The sequence below is a fragment of the Sphaeramia orbicularis genome, chromosome 6 (genome assembly GCF_902148855.1).
Source record: "Sphaeramia orbicularis chromosome 6, fSphaOr1.1, whole genome shotgun sequence".
Lineage (NCBI taxonomy): Eukaryota > Metazoa > Chordata > Actinopteri > Kurtiformes > Apogonidae > Sphaeramia > Sphaeramia orbicularis.
Window position 1 is genome coordinate 45,173,265 of NC_043962.1, and position 16,433 is coordinate 45,189,697.

At 36.6% G+C, this 16,433-nt stretch overlaps 1 protein-coding gene across 4 annotated transcripts in view; it reads left to right on the top strand.

The window, feature by feature from the left end:
- Positions 1 to 16,433, top strand: part of ppm1h (protein phosphatase, Mg2+/Mn2+ dependent, 1H) — a 96,870-nt gene that overhangs the window by 62,858 nt on the left and 17,579 nt on the right. For all 4 annotated transcript variants that reach the window (XM_030136401.1, XM_030136400.1, XM_030136403.1 and 1 more), the window contains one exon: positions 7,958 to 8,021. In XM_030136401.1, the coding sequence (XP_029992261.1) occupies positions 7,958 to 8,021 (64 nt within the window). The remainder of the gene's footprint in view (positions 1 to 7,957; positions 8,022 to 16,433) is intronic.

The window sequence follows — 16,433 nt, forward strand, 5'->3', positions numbered from 1 at the left end:
GGCTTGTGACTGAAGGGTCGCTGGTTCCATTCCCTGGACTGGCAGAAAGTTGTTGGCTGATATGCCCTTGAGCAAGGCACTTATCCCCCCATTGCTCCTAGTCTGCAGTGTGTGGTGTGTTCCTGCATGTTCCAGAGATGGGTTAGTTGCAGAAGGTCAATTTTGGTGTGTGATCCATATACTGACAAATAAAGAAGCTTAATGTGTCACTATTATCACTTAATCACCTTTGAGCAATTACTTCAGCAAGGGTTTTGCTAATCATCTCCATTCATCTGCATAGAAACAGCAATATAATACAATATGTAGGATGATAAAAGGGGATAGGATGTAACTCCTCTATTATATCATTGGATTACAATATTCTTATTATAGTTTTAGCTAAACTACCATATACTTTCTATGTAATCAGAACATACAGTCTTTGCCAAAAGTTTTGGTAGTGACTAGGGATGTAACGATTACCGGTATAACGATAAACCACGGTAAAATTGCAGATGGTTAGTATTATCGTTTAAATTCTAATTATCATGATAACCATGTTTGATTACTGCACTTTTCCGGAGAAAACACCTGTGTAAAGATCTGCTTTTATGTCAAATATTTGAGTATAGTTTTAATTTATTACGATTTTAATTTTATATTACCTAATATTTGGAACCAATATTCACTTTTAAAGTCTTTGAAAAGGTTCGTTAAGCATCTTTGTGTTATTTATGCAATAAATTATATACATTTTTCAAATCAGATTTTATATTTTTTTTGTGTGTTTTTTGTCCTTTTATGTTTTTATAGTAGGTTAAAGTGAAAAAATAATAGGCAGATGATATACAGGGTGTCCCATAAGTCTCCATACATAGGAGACATAATACATTCCATACATATATGGTTCTAACATGTATTTCTTTATATTTCTTCTTTATAGTTCTTCAGCAGACACGCATTGAAATGTGTTCCTGACAAAATGGCAGTCATATAGAGCATATTATACAAATAAAAATGGTTTATGTCAAGAAACGTTTATTTTTCCTATGTATGGAGACTTATGGGACACCCTGTAGATGAAGTTGTGCTGAAAAAAAGATCCCAAACATGGGTATAGTAAACATTTGTTTATATAGTATATAAAGGCAAAATCAAAAGTACTGAAAAATGGCCAAAATAGGCTCAGACCACTAAGGGTTAATATTTGAATGTTTCTGCCAACAGAAGGTACATTGTGCCAATTATTTTATTTTATTTACGTATTTTTTTAAACACAACTTGGTTAGATTATTTCAGTGTGTATAAGTACTTTTTGATCATTTTGAGCACAATTTCAACAATACCGTGATAATAATGATAACCATGATAATTTTGGTCACAATAACCGTGATATGAAATTTTCATATCGTTACATCCCTAGTAGTGACACATTTTGTTTTTGCAAGTCTTGGTGCTTCTTTTTTTTTTTTTTTTTTTTTTTTATTCCATGTGTATCTGAGGTACATTGAAGATTCTAACCATAATGTAGGGAATTTTAAGCTTATTTCAAACACTTTTGTAGGCAAATAAATCACATTTATACAAGGAGTCGGTTTGAGTCACTGTCAAATGTCTAAACTTTTGCCCACGACTACAGACTGTATACTGAGTAAAGATTGATGCTGCAAAACCACATCTTTCTGATTTTTAAAAATTAAGCTAAAATTCTGTGCGGTAAAGATATGAAAATATCATGTCTGCCTGTCTGTCTCATTGTCATTGAAGCTGTCTAATAACTAATACTTTTCTAGTTTAAACTATTGTTTTAAACTGTTGAAGCACTTGGAGAGTGCAGACCTCTTGTGCCAGTATCAACATTTCTTGAAAATTTCATGAAAATCTGTTTGCGTTATCTTGCTAACAGACAAACACAGACAGACAGACAAACCCTGATGAAAACATAACCTCCTTGGCGGAGGTAAAAATCAGTCTCATGAAATCTATCTAATCTGAGTTCAAAATCACCTTTATCCAAACTAAGTATTCACACATTCAATACATTTTACCCCATCGTCACATATAAAAACAGTAACATTATGTCTTGTCCTGCAGCCAGCCACCAGGGGGAGATAGAAAGGATATAGATTCACTTATTGGGGCCGATCGCATGGTCCACGTTTATGTAAGAAGATTGGAAAATCGAATAATATCTTACTTACCTACTTTCAGCACAGCATGTTATTGTTTTGTTGACACTAAATCTAGTTAACTACTAACAGAGAAGTCTACAAAATTAGTTGTTAAGTAGATAAATGCTAAAAAAAAAAAGTTCCACTAGGTATGTCATAATCATCTTATTGCAAGTATTTGGGCAACATTCACTTCCATTCAGTGGAATTTAATCACCTGACATGTTATACTTTCATCACTATTTCCAACATTTTAGACTGAACCGGTACTGTTTAAGCAATATCATCTGATCGCGTCCTGTTCTTTAACTTCTATTGTCATTATCAGTTATGTCACATCTGCCCTGTGCAAGCTTTTTTTTTTTTCCCCAAAACCTTAGGCAAACACATTTTATTTGTATTCCAATGTGTTTTTGGCTGATAACTGATGTTGATACTGATACTGACTTTCTGTTTCTTTACTCTGTTTTTGTTATTACCTCCGCCAAGGTGGTTATGTTTTCTTCGGTGTTTGTTTGGCTGTTAGCAAGATAACTCAAAAAGTAATGGATGGATTTTGATGAAATTTTCAGGAAATGTTGATATTTGCACAAGGAACAAATGATAAAATTTTGGTGGTGATTGGGGGGGGGGGGGGGGGGGGGGGGCTAGGATGGACTGATCTGCCTTGGCAGAGGTGTGCACTCTGCTCTTCTAGTTTATCCTTGGCTTAACAAAAACAAATTCATTGCAGACAAATAGTTTCTGTTTATACCTGTTTTAATAGCTGTTCATCACATTACACTGGTCTACAATTTTTTTCGAAATGATTTGCTTCAGACATTAAATGTGCTAAATGTTACGTGTTTTAATAAGATTAATTGGAAAATAAATGACAAAAGTGCCGGTTTGCTAATGTTTTCAAGGTATATGATTAAGTGTTATTACACATATATGTTGGTTTATGTACATTTACAGGGTGGGGAAGCAAAATTTACTATATTTTGAGGCAGGGATTGAAAGACAGTGTATGACCAGTTAGTTTATTGAAAGTCATGAGAATTTATTTGCCACAAGAAAATTTACATAATAGAAAATGTTTTTATTCTATGTGTCCTCCTTCTTTCTCAATAACTGCCTTCACACGCTTCCTGAAACTTGCACAAGTGTTCCTCAAATATTGGGGTGACAACTTCTCCCATTCTTCTTTAATAGTATCTTCCAGACTTTCTCGTAATAGTTTTGCTCATAGTCATTCTCTTCTTTCCATTATAAACAGTCTTTATGGACACTCCAACTATTTTTGAAATCTCCTTTGGTGTGACGAGTGCATTCAGCAAATCACACACTCTTTGACGTTTGCTTTCCTGATTACTCATATGGGCAAAAGTTTCTGAAAAGGTATGGATAATAGTTTTCGGTATGATTATGACATCAATATATGTTTGGTTTCAAAACAATTGACGTAGTGCCTGCTGAGAGAAAACAACTAAATGTTCACTGTAAATTTTGCTTCCCCACCCTGTATATAATAGTTTTATAAATCTTCCACTAAATAGAACCTGTAAAGTGAATGTATTCTAATGTGCAGACAATGTTTTGAAGTAGATCTTGTAGCTCTGAGACAAATATTCCTTTTGAGTCAAACCCATTCTCTCGTTAATTCTTGAGTTTCACATTTTGACCCAAGGCTGTATCTTGGAGAGTTTAGCCAACCAGCATTTTTGACTTGATTTTTCTTTATCGGTGACTCTCATGTGGTAAAATTTCATTACTTTTATTCTGGAAGCATTTTCCTTGTAGACCAGTGTTATCTTTGAACATAGTCTGCAGATTTCTGAAAAAAGCTTTAATTTAGCATGATAGATACATCAGTCTCATGCAGATACTATTGATATTGGTCAATATGGTCGATACCAAAGTGCAGTGTTACGCCCCGGCCTAGGGGTTTACCAGGGTGAACATAATATGCTCACTTTTGTCCCCTCCCAGCTCCCAAGCACACACGTCAGTCAAAACTAAAATTCACAATGTTTATTTTTATATCAACTAAGGAAGGGTTAGGGGAAGGAGCAGCTAAAACAACAAACAAAATTATGTTCTGGTTCAAACTAACTTACCTAATCAAAAATAAATGCACGAAATAAAATACAGAAAACTTAACTAAACTTCCTAACCAAAAACAGGAGAAAACGGGAAAACAAAAGAGAAAAAGGTTCGATTTACAAAAAACTTTTTACAGCTATATACATTCGAATTATCACAGGAGCACACGAAGACTGACGGTCACACACGCAGGAACACAGGGTTAGAAGCTGGCAGGAGGCAAGAGACAGCGGGGACGGAAGCTCCAGGGCCATTTTTAAAGGAGCCAGGCAATCACCTTCCACCAATCCGGTTCCTGCAACAAACAGACACAAAAGGGGCACAGCACACCTGCAGGACGGGGGAGGACACACACACTAAACAGAAAACATATATACATATACATATAAATAGACAAATTATAACCCAGGGTCATAACAGCAGCCGATATACCAGTTCATCACTACCGATAATTGTAAAACTGTTGAATATCGGAATGGATAATTGACCAGGTTGAAAATCGGCTAACCGCTATAAGAGCATGTGTGCAGATTTGATGAGTGCACATTGCTAATGTTTCTCCGTCACACCTCTTTGCACTGCACCCGCCTCGCCTGCTGCTCCAGAGATGACATCAGTCTTTTCCTACCCGCCTCTCCTCACCTGCAGAGAGAATGATACAACCCTCCTTCCTTCCCTCCTTCTTCCCTGCATCCCTACTCTCCTCTCCTCTCCTTTCCCCTCCCCCACTCTCGCTCAGTCAGTCAGTCCCTTTGGTCCCACATTGCAACGTACCAGGCCACTGAACAGCCCTAGAATGTGAAAGCACTCAGTGTTGTGGTCAAACAGTACAGCCCTTAAGCAACCCACGTCACTTAGGACTATGTGTCCCGGAGTGGGAGCAGGTATCATAACAGGATTAATGTGTATCTCTCTCACTCTGTCACACACTCGTTATCTCAAGTCAGACAGGCTGCATTCGCTGTAAACACACGTCTCAAGAGAGGAACTGTCCCCACTAGCATGCTTTGGGGATTTCATCCAAGGCATCTTTGAAATAATGACAGAATATGTGTCTCTATGTCTTTTTGTTTTTTTCCAGACACTGACACTTTGTGAAGGTGAAATACACAAATGGAAGTCTGAAGTGTTACAGAAGCAGGAATAGTGTTTTTCTCTGTTTTTTTTTATTTTTATTAACCAGGCAGGGAAAGACCTCTAGGTTAATTAGTGCCTCTTAATGCTCCGTTTGAGTTTTACACTGTCACACTGCTGTTTAAGAGATTTTTCCACACCATGAACATTGCAAACATAAGTGAGGAAACACTTCTATGGACTGTTATTTCATGCTACAGTTCTCCGCTCAGAAGTATCCCAGGCTGTAGACTGTATTTTTGCATTTGTGGGCTTAGTTTGCAATGATAGTTCTCGCTCTGCACACTGTTAAAAAAGTGCTGAGTGCAGCAGTATAGCGCTCGCCTAAGGTGGAAACATATGGTCTCTCTGAGTGGAACCAGCAGTAATGTAAAAACCATCCTGGTCTCTGCTAATCTGCTTCACAGCAACTGAAATACATTGGATAAGGTGTTTAAAGCAGGATGGGACTTTTTGCAAAATGATACTTATGTTTGTTTTAAGCAGTTTTCAGACAATATAGCATTTATGTTCTGTAGTTGAGTCAATTTAAAAGTATGCTGAACTCAAAGCATTTACAAACATTCCTCCCTCATTTCATTTAACCCTTTCATGCACAGTGGTCACTACAGTGGACAGTTATTCTCTGTTCTCTTGTATATTCATGGGTTTTGTGGTTTTAGTTCCATATCAGCCAACACAGTGGACACTTATGCACCATCCCATAAACTGCAATTCATCCCATTACTGTAACTTTGCTGTTCTTGATAAACCTGATCTGCACTAACATGTTTGAGTAGAAACCAATTGCTAATTGATATTAGACTGTGATGAACACATGTTTTTTTTTTCAGCAAAAACGCTTATTTTTGCATATTATTTCCATGAAGTGAATAATAACACTGGGTTACAAACAAATGTTTTTTGCAACTTGTCTAGATTTTTTCAGCTGAATTAGGACCATTTTGCACCGCTAAATCCAAAAATGACATCTGTTTTTCTCAATCAGGTCAGGTTTTTTTTTTGCTAATTTGATTTTGAAAAATTTGATCTTCTCACAAAATATAATAATTAATACCAAAATAAGATTGGTAAGCACACGTTATGAAACTTGTGACTTGATTCCTGTTAGGTACAATGGTGTATTCACCGCAGATGTAGCAGAATACGTCAGGCTTATTTTTGCAAGATCTTCTAGTCGAAGCCATTTCATTCACCTGTAATATTAAAAAAACATTAATCATAAACTGGCAAAAGTAAAATCTTCAGAAATCGTTTATTGCAAGAAATATGAAAGAATTTTGTATCATATGATGTGAAAATGCCCATAAATGTAAGCAAAAATGTTAAAAAGCCAATATGTAGCATAGTTCAGAAAGTTGACCTGATTGAGCAAAATTAATGTGATTTTTGGATTCAGCACACCAAAATTATCCTAAATCAGCTCAAAAAACTTAAACAATAAATTTGTTGTTGACCAGTGCAATTAATATTAGGGCGTGTTGAAATGTGAGAAAACATCAGATTTGCAGCATTAAAAATGTTATTATCGTATAGTTTTCCATATCACTTTCTTACATAAGGTTTTAAATACATGTTTCTTTGCTTCAAAAATTAAATGCATGGTGTCCAGCTGAGTGGACATTTTTGTAACTCCTTAAAAAAACAAACAAACAAAAAAAGAAAAACTCAATCACATGGTTTCTTTCATGCCTAAAGAAGAATGAAACCACTCAGGAAAAATATCTTGACTCATAATTCATGCATGAAAGGGTTAAAATAATGTCCAAGATAAAGACTAAACTGCGTCTGTAAATGTTGTTTAACCAAAGTAAGACCTCTGCATGTATACTGAGCCAGATTTTTTTAATGCATTACACCTGGTGTGAGTTGTAAATGGAAAACTTTCATCTGGCAGCTCCACTGGAAATTGGCTCAAATTTGTACATTTTCTGGTATAGTGACACAGCTGTGCCTCTGAAGTCGAACTCTTTGTGAGGGAAAGAAAAAAAAACAGTATTTTCTCTATGAGCAGGAGTGCAAGGTTTCCATAAAGCAGGTTTCTTAAGAGAAAGGGTGAAAAGTGTATCTTAAGACCTTGGATATTCATCCAAAATATGATACTGTTTTTGTCTTGTACTACAGCTCTGTCTGGTCCAAGTCTAAAAATAGTAAATTATTCATTACTATTCACTTCCCTGAGAACTGGGGAATGTGAATGTACATACTCTTGCGTCAGTCAGTTATTTAGCATGCAGATGTTCAGTTACATACATACACATACACACACTCCACCACTGCAGACACTCACACAAAACCCAAAATATGACTGTCTCGTACGTCTCTTGATGTTTGTGTTTGTCACTAGGGCGACTTTTACAAGATCAGTTAGAATTGGGAAAAAGGAGAGAAATATATGAAGTCTCTTTCTAGCTCTCTTTGTGATGTCTGGGTGGATTTTTTTTCCCCGCACTGTGTGTTTTCATTGCTAGCATATTCTTTTTCTTTACTGCAGGGGGCACACAGGCAGTGTATCTCCAGGGCACATGCATGCTACCCTGCTATAAACCAAAAACCTATTAAAATGTCCTCTCTCCTCTGCACAGGGCGTATAAAACCATTGAGGACGATGACCTGAAGTTTCCCCTGATCTACGGCGAAGGGAAGAAGGTGAGAAGTGCTCAGCAGTTACTCCCACAGCCTCGTGGGCTTCACCTGTAATCAAAGCTCACCGGGGCACCATTAGTCAGCCCCCTCCCACCGTCACTGTGTGCAGGACCCAGCTAGTAGAAAGCATTCCTGGCCTCCTTTCCGCAAAGATTCACATCCTGCACCAACCTAGAGCACAGATAATGTCTGTCTCTGCTCTAATGGTGTTTTTCTGTCTCTCAGCAAATAAAATGTTGCACTAAATCAGCTAGAGGTTAAAGGTCAGTGATTCCCAGACGAAGGTATATGCACCCTGGGAGAAACTTGTAAATGTGATTTAAAAAAAAAAAAAAAACTAAATATAAATATACATCCACATGTAACTGTTAAGAAAAAACCCAATGAGATTATAGACTAATGCTAATCTTAATAACTAGTAAAAAAAAGATCAACCTGAATCAGATGAAACTCTTTGGCTGTAAAACACATGATGATAGTGGAGTTAGAAGTCAGTATATTGCCATATTTTATATATAGTGTAATTATCATTTTACATTTTCCGAAATTTTGGGAAAAGATGGGATCAATAGTGTTTGAAAGTTAGAAATCATACTCACCTTGAATTTTTTTTTACACTTAGTTACGATGATACATATATGATACATATTTATTGATTAATTACATTTGGATTTGAATTTTAGCAATTCAGATGTATGTATTCCGGTATTTGCCCCATTGACACAGTAGGGAGTGAACTGATAAGGACTGGCAACAACTGAAGGACAGAAGGACCTATTGTGTCTCTTATTTTTGCACACAATCTTCCAAGGACAAACACAACACATACACATTCTCCCCCCTCCCCACTCCAACCGTCTGCCCTCAAATTCTGTTTTTTCACCCTATCCCCCAAATTCTACCAAATCCATTGAAAAAGTACCAGCATGTGTCCACGTGTGACATGTAAAAACTATGTGATGTCTTATGATGTATGTGCTAGCATTATCTTCTCTGTTCTTAACTGCAAATTTCGAAGAAAGGGGTTCTGGGCAGCGCGATTAGTCTTTGCTGCGGCCCGATGTCCCTAATATCAAACTGCGATTTCATTTGCTGTACTGTACATTGTACTGTTCTGTCAAATGACAAATTCAATCTATTCTGATTCTGATTGACTTAGATGTTCAGTTCATTTATAAGATACAGTTATGTTCAGACGTTCATAATGTGCCTTCAATGTCATGTCTAATGTGGGGAGGAGCAGAAAGTATATTGGCTGATTAATCAGCTTTTTTCTGCCCCAAACTGTCATTATTATAAACTGACCAACCAAAAAAATCGTCACACACACATATTCTTTGGACCATGTCTAACTTTGATACTAGGACGCATTCGCCTTGGCATCATTTATGCCACACAATACTTATGCAACACTGCAATAAATGTCAGAACATTTATTTCTGTACATATTTGCATTAATTTTTCTCCATGATCTTGTATTGATGATGAAGAGTCGGACCGCTGTGTAAAGTCTTCTCCGTCACATCCCAAAGATTCTCATTGGCGATCAGGTCTGGACTCTGCGGTGGCCAATCCATGTGTGAAAATGATGTGTCATGCTCCCTAAACCACTCTTTAGCATTTTGAAGCTTGATGAATCCTGGTATTGTCATCGTGGAATACGTCTCATGTGTCATCAGTGACGAAAAAAAAAAATCCACTGATGTTCAGACCTGGTCATTCAGTGTATTAAGGCTCAGCTAACCTCATTTTATGGACACATAACACCTGACCAAAGTTAATATCGTTAACGAAAACTAACGAAATGACGAAAACTAGAATTGTAAAAACATTTTCGTTAACTGAAATAAATAAAAAGTATAAGTAAAAGAAAAAAACGATAACTAACTGAAACTGTATTGTTTGTTTACAAAACTAACTGAAACGGATAAAAATTCTGGATAAAATTCCCTTCGTTTTGATCTTTGTCAATGTCGGATTGATATAAAATTGATTTATTTCCCTCAAGCAATTGTAGCTGCTGGCACCATATGATATTTAACGGTCCGTCACTTCTTGTCACTTGTTGTGTAGTCGTCTTCTGGTCCCCACTCTACCTGGAAACATGGAGACTAAAGTTGGGAAAAAGCAGCAGAGTCCTGTCTGGGATTTATTTGAATTCGACGGTGAAGGTAAAAGATATAAAGAAACTAAAACTAAACTAAAACTAAGCATTTAGAAAATAACGAAAACTAATTAAAAACTAGCAAACCCGCTCTAAAAACTAATTAAAACTGACTGAATTAGAGAAAAAAAGTCAAAACTAAATAAAACTAAGCTATAATGAAAAATCCAAAACTATTATAACCTTGCACCTGACCAACTGAAAGAACCCCAGATCATAACACTGCCCCCGTAGGCTTGTTCTGTAGGCACTAAGCATGATGGGTAATCACCACATCCACCTCTCTTCTCACCTTGATTCACCCATTACTCTGGAACAGGGTCAGTCTGGACTCCTCAGACCACATGACCTTTTTCCATTGAAACACAGGAGTGTGTGGCACCCAATCCATGTGTGAAAATGATGTCTCATGCTTCCTGAACCACAGTCTGATCCTGATTTATGCTGGAATCTTCATCTTGAAATACGTCTGTCATCAGAGACAAAAAAATCAGATCTGATCATTCTGTATATCCAGGTAGTCAGAACCACACATCATAACACTGCCCCCACAGACTTGTACTGTCGGCGCTAGGCATGATGGGTAATCACTTCATCCACCTTTCTTCTCACCCATCACTCTTGAACAGGTCAGTCTGGTTAGTCTGGACTCATCGGATCACATGACCTTTTTCCATTGAAACACAGTCCAATCTATATTCTAAAAATCATTGTTTTAGACAGGGGTGTCGAACTCATTTTAGTTCAGGGGCCACATTCACCTCAGTATGATCTCAAGTGGGCCGGACTAGTAAAATAATAACAGTGAAAAAAGTAAAATTACATTATGATGATGTTTACATCTACAACGTTTCCTTAAAAATCTGAACATGAACAACTTGAAACACCTTAAGAAAAACAAGTGCAATTTTAACAATATTCTGCCTCAGTTTATCAGTTTATCATTTACACATGTGCGTGACAACTTACATTACAATTACAAATACACAAAACATATAGTACCAGGTATAACATTGGTAAAATTACATGTACTTTTCTTAAGACATTTCAGGTCATTCATATTTGTTCAGGTCATTCACATTTTTTGTAAAAGGACAGTTTGTTAATGTAAACATTTTCATGTAATTTTACTTTTTTTTTTTTTGACTAAAACAAAGATAAAATCTGCAGTTGTCATTATTTATAAGTTATTATGATACTATTTTACTGACCTGACCCAATTGAGATCTAATTAGTCTGTATGTGGAACTGAATTAAAATGATTTTTACACCATTGATTGTTAATACTTTCAGTGTAACTTTTGCATTTCACTAATTCATCCAACAGGCCGGATTGGAACCTTTGGCGGGCCGGATTTGGCCCCCAGGCCACATGTTTGACACCTGTGGTTTAAGAAATGAGAAGCTACTCACTGAATCAGTTTGGATGAAATAACTTGTTGCAGCCAAAACATATTAATCTCTGCAGTAATTATCCAATGGAAGGACCTTCTTCAGTATACTGGAATTGCATTAATCATTTATAGAAACTCTATGTAGACAAATGTGAGTGAGAAAATTCAGCTTTTTATGCAGTCAGGACACTGAGATCTGAAGCTGCTTTTATCTGGCAGGGTTTATATCAGACAAAAATCTACCAATCAGTGCATTAGATGAGCAAAATGGGAGGGAAGAAAGATGTGAAGTGTCCTAAAAGTGACACATGTTGGAATATAACACGATTTGCTAGTCATCTTGTCAGCATTTTGACTCAAAACACAAAAGAAAAGGTGATAATGATGTGTAGTATCTTGTCCTTGTTGCACTGAAAGGGGCATGATGGATGTAAATACGTTGGCATTCACCATTTTTCCATTTAATAGGAGCAGATTTATGTTTGATGACCGAGGCAGAAGTTACTCTCTGCCTGCAAACACGTTCAGGTTTGGCCCTGCTCGGTTGGCTGTGCCCGTGTCTGATCCTGATTTATGCTGGAATCTTCATCTTGGAATACCTCTGTGTCATCAGAGACAAAAAAATCACATCTGATCATTCTGTATATCCAGGTAGTCAGAACCACACATCATAACACTTCCCCCGCAGGCTTGTACTGTCGGCACTAGGCATGATGGGTAATCACTTCATCCACCTTTCTTCTCACCCATCACTCTTGAACAGGTCAGTCTGGTTAGTCTGGACTCATCGGATCACATGACCCTTTTCCATTGAAACACCGTCCAATCTTTATGCTAAAAATCATTGTTTAAGAAATGAGAAGCTACTCACTGAATTAATTTGGATGAAATAACTTGTTGCAGCTAAAACATATTAATCACTGTAGTAATTATCCAATGGAAGGACCTTCTTCAGTATACTGGAATTGCATTAATCATTTATAGCAGGGGTGTCAAACTCATTTTAGTTCAGGGGCCATATGCAGCTTAATAGGATATAAAGTGGGCCGGACCAATAAAATAATATAAATAATAGGATAAGAACTGATAAATAATGTCAACTCCAAAGTTTTTTTCTATGTTTTTGAGTGAAAAAAGTAAATTCTGTAATGAAAATGTTTACATCTATGAACTGTCCTTGAACATAACATGAACAAATATGAACAACCTGAACATTCTGAAGAAAAAAAGTGCAATTTTAACAATATTACGCTTTAGTTTATAATTTATACATATGCATCACGACTTACAGATCACAGTGGATCTAAAAATACACAAAACGTTTAGTAACAGGCAGAATATTATTAAAATTCCATATACTTCTCTTTAGACATTTTGGGTTGTTCATATTTGTTCAGGTTTTTCACATTTTTTTGTAAAAGGCTTGTCTGTAAATCTCAACATTTTTGTGTAATTCAACTTTTTTTTTGCTCTAAAACCAAGAAAAAAGTTTGCAGTTTTCATTATTTATTATTATTTTATTATATTATTCATTTTTAGTTTATTATGACAGTATTTTACTGGTCTGACCCATATTAGATTGAATCGACCTAAAATGATTTGAACGTCCTTGATTGTTAATATCTTCAGTGTGATTTTTGTATTTCACTAATTCATCCGTCGGGCCGGTTTTGGTCCCCGGGCCCCATGTTTCGACACCTGTGATTTATAGGAACACTATGTAGACAAATCTGAATGAGAAAATTCAGCTTTTTATGCAGTCAGGACACTGAGATCTGGAGCTGCTTTTATCTGGCAGGGTTTATATCAGACAAAAATCTACCAATCAGTGCACTAGATGAGCAAAATGGGAGGGAAGAAAGATGTGAAGTGTCCTAAAAGTGACACATGTTGAAATATAACACGATTTGCTAGTCATCTTGTCAGCGTTTTGACTCAAAACACAAAAGAAAAGGTGATAATGATGTGCAGCATCTTGTCCTTGTTGCACTGAAAGGGGCGTGATGGATGGAAATACATTGGCGTTCACCATTTTTCCATTTAATAGGAGCAGATTTATGTTTGATAACCGAGGCAGAAGTTACTCTCTGCCTGCAAACACGTTCAGGTTTGGCCCTGCTCGGTTGGCTGTGCCCATGTCGAGTCCTCTCCCTTTGAAGTGTGGCGTGGAGATGGATGGCGATAGATACAGTGTGGGGGTTTTGTGTGAGCGGGAGAAGAACGGCGGAGTACTTCAAAGCCCAGCGCGCAGCCGACTGGGCCCCAGCGCTCAACAATTAATCCCAGGATGTTTCCCCTTCTTCACCAGAGGAGCTGTGCCGCCACTTTGAATCACTCTCCCGTCTCTCCACCTCTCCGTCTCCTTCTCTCTCTGGCATCTGCGCTGCATAATGATTCCGGCTCATTCTTTACCAGGCCATCTCTCAATTGCTCACTTACCCTCATACTCCTCTCTCTGTCCTTATGTGCCGCCCTTTCTCATGTACAGTGGATTCAATTAGCCCACTTCCCCAGCCGTGTGCCAGCAGCCATTTTTAGAGGCGGTGGCGGTGTTTTGTGCAGACAGAAGGAATCAAAAGGAATTTTGCACAGCTTACAAATGAGTTTGATGGTGTCTGGGGCTCAGGGAAAGATCGTTAAGCACTCACAAAACTGGAAGAGCCCTGTTTATTTGCCTAAACGCTGCTCATCCAACCAGATAAAGATTCCCCCTGGGAGTAGCCTGTGTCCTTCACTGAAATGTCACTAAGCACATAGCATATAGGTTATTCATTAAAATGATCAAAGACAGAATAATTACTTTAAATGAATCCACTAGACTTGAGTAAGGTCATTTAGTCTTTAATTAATTTCGTCCTTATCCGTGGAGTATGCTTTTGCTAATGATGCCTTTCTCGAAATTCAGTCGCATATTTCAGTTTTGGATCAGATTTAGGGTTTTTTTTTCTACTCTTAGACATTATTTGTACACTCAGATTAAAGTCATGGTGTAAACAAGATCTCTAAATTTACAATTTAAAAGAATAGCCAGTATTATTTGGAAGAAAGGTGACCTGTAAATGGAATACTCAAAACTACAGCTATCAATTATGTTTGCAATCGATTAATCTATCGCTTATTTTCTTCAATTAGATATCAAAGGAAAAAAAAACTATATAGAAATAATATCTGCCTATCTTATCTTATCTTATCTTATCTTATCTTATCTTATCTTATCTTATCTTATCTTATCTTATCTTATCTTATCTTATCTTATCTTATCTTATCTTATCTTATCAACAAGTCAAAGACATCTATAAATATTATGCACTGCAGTCACAACAAATTTGTGTCCAACTTACTAAATTAATAACAACTTAATTTGGAACTAACATACAACTTTGTGGTGATCCTGGCATAAGATAAGATAAGATAAGATAAGATAAGACTTTACTGATCCCACCATGGGGAAATTTAATAGCTTACAGCAGCAATATGCAACACACCAGTGTAAAAGAAAGGCTGGTAGAAATAAATGTAAAAATAAATAATGTGTGTCACAATAAGCGCCCGTGTGAAACACAATAGGACAGTGGTTTCCAACCTTTTTTGGCTCGTGACCCCATTTTAACATAACAAATTTCTGGCGACCCTAGACATTCAAACCTGAGACTTTTTTTTTTTTTTTTTGCTAAAATTAATTTGTTTTTGATCATGTAATAGTTTGCTATGCTATGTTGCAAATAAAGGTTAATTTTAGATGACATTTAGTCTATATAATGTATATTATTATAGGCATTGGCAGAAAAGCCAGGTTGAGATTACTGCAGAAAAATGAGAATTTTATTATTATTATTTAGCTTGTATTTGCAAGGCTGACAATTAATACTGAACAACAATAACTCAAACTATGAATTATGAAAGAGCGGCAGCATTTTAAACACTGAAACAATGAACATTTGAAAGATAAACAGTACCACAGTGCTTCAGTTTCAGCTTCAGTTTGTCATGTCTTTTATGGATTGGGATTGTCTCTCTCAACTCACCACATATTTTTTTATTAGTAAGTTGTTTGTTTGTTTTTTTAATAAATTACTAGAAATTTCAGGCAACCCCATTTGAATTCCAGGCGACCCCACATGGGGTCCCGACCCCAAGGTTGAAAAACACTGTAATAGGGTTTGATCAAGCGGTAACGTGGACACATTTCATGTTCAACAGTCTCTGTCATGTAAGCAGAGTAACTTATATGCATGTATTGTACATATTTGAGTAGATATTTATAAGCACTTTAATATTACAGGGTGGGGAAGCAAAATGTAGAATATTTTGAGGCAGGGATTGAAAGACAGTGTATGACCAATTAGTTTATTGAAAGTCATGAGAATTTATTTGCCACAAGAAAATGTACATAATAGAAAATGTTTTTATTCTATGTGTCCTCCTTCTTTCTCAATAACTGCCTTCACACGCTTCCTGAAACTTGTGCAAGTGTTCCTCAAATATTCAGGTGACAACTTCTTCCATTCTTCTTTAATAGTATCTTCCAGACTTTCTCGTAATAGTTTTGCTCATAGTCATTCTCTTCTTTCCATTATAAACAGTCTTTATGGACACTCCAACTATTTTTGAAATCTCCTTTGGTGTGACGAGTGCATTCAGCAAATCACACACTCTTTGACGTTTGCTTTCCTGATTACTCATATGGGCAAAAGTTTGTGAAAAGGTACGGATAATAGTGTTAGGTATGATTATGACATCAATATATGTTTGGTTTCAAAACAATTGACGTAGTGCCTGCTGAGAAAAAACAACTAAATGTTCATTGTAAATTTTGCTTCCCCACCCTGTATGTATAACAAAATGTGGGGAGATTAA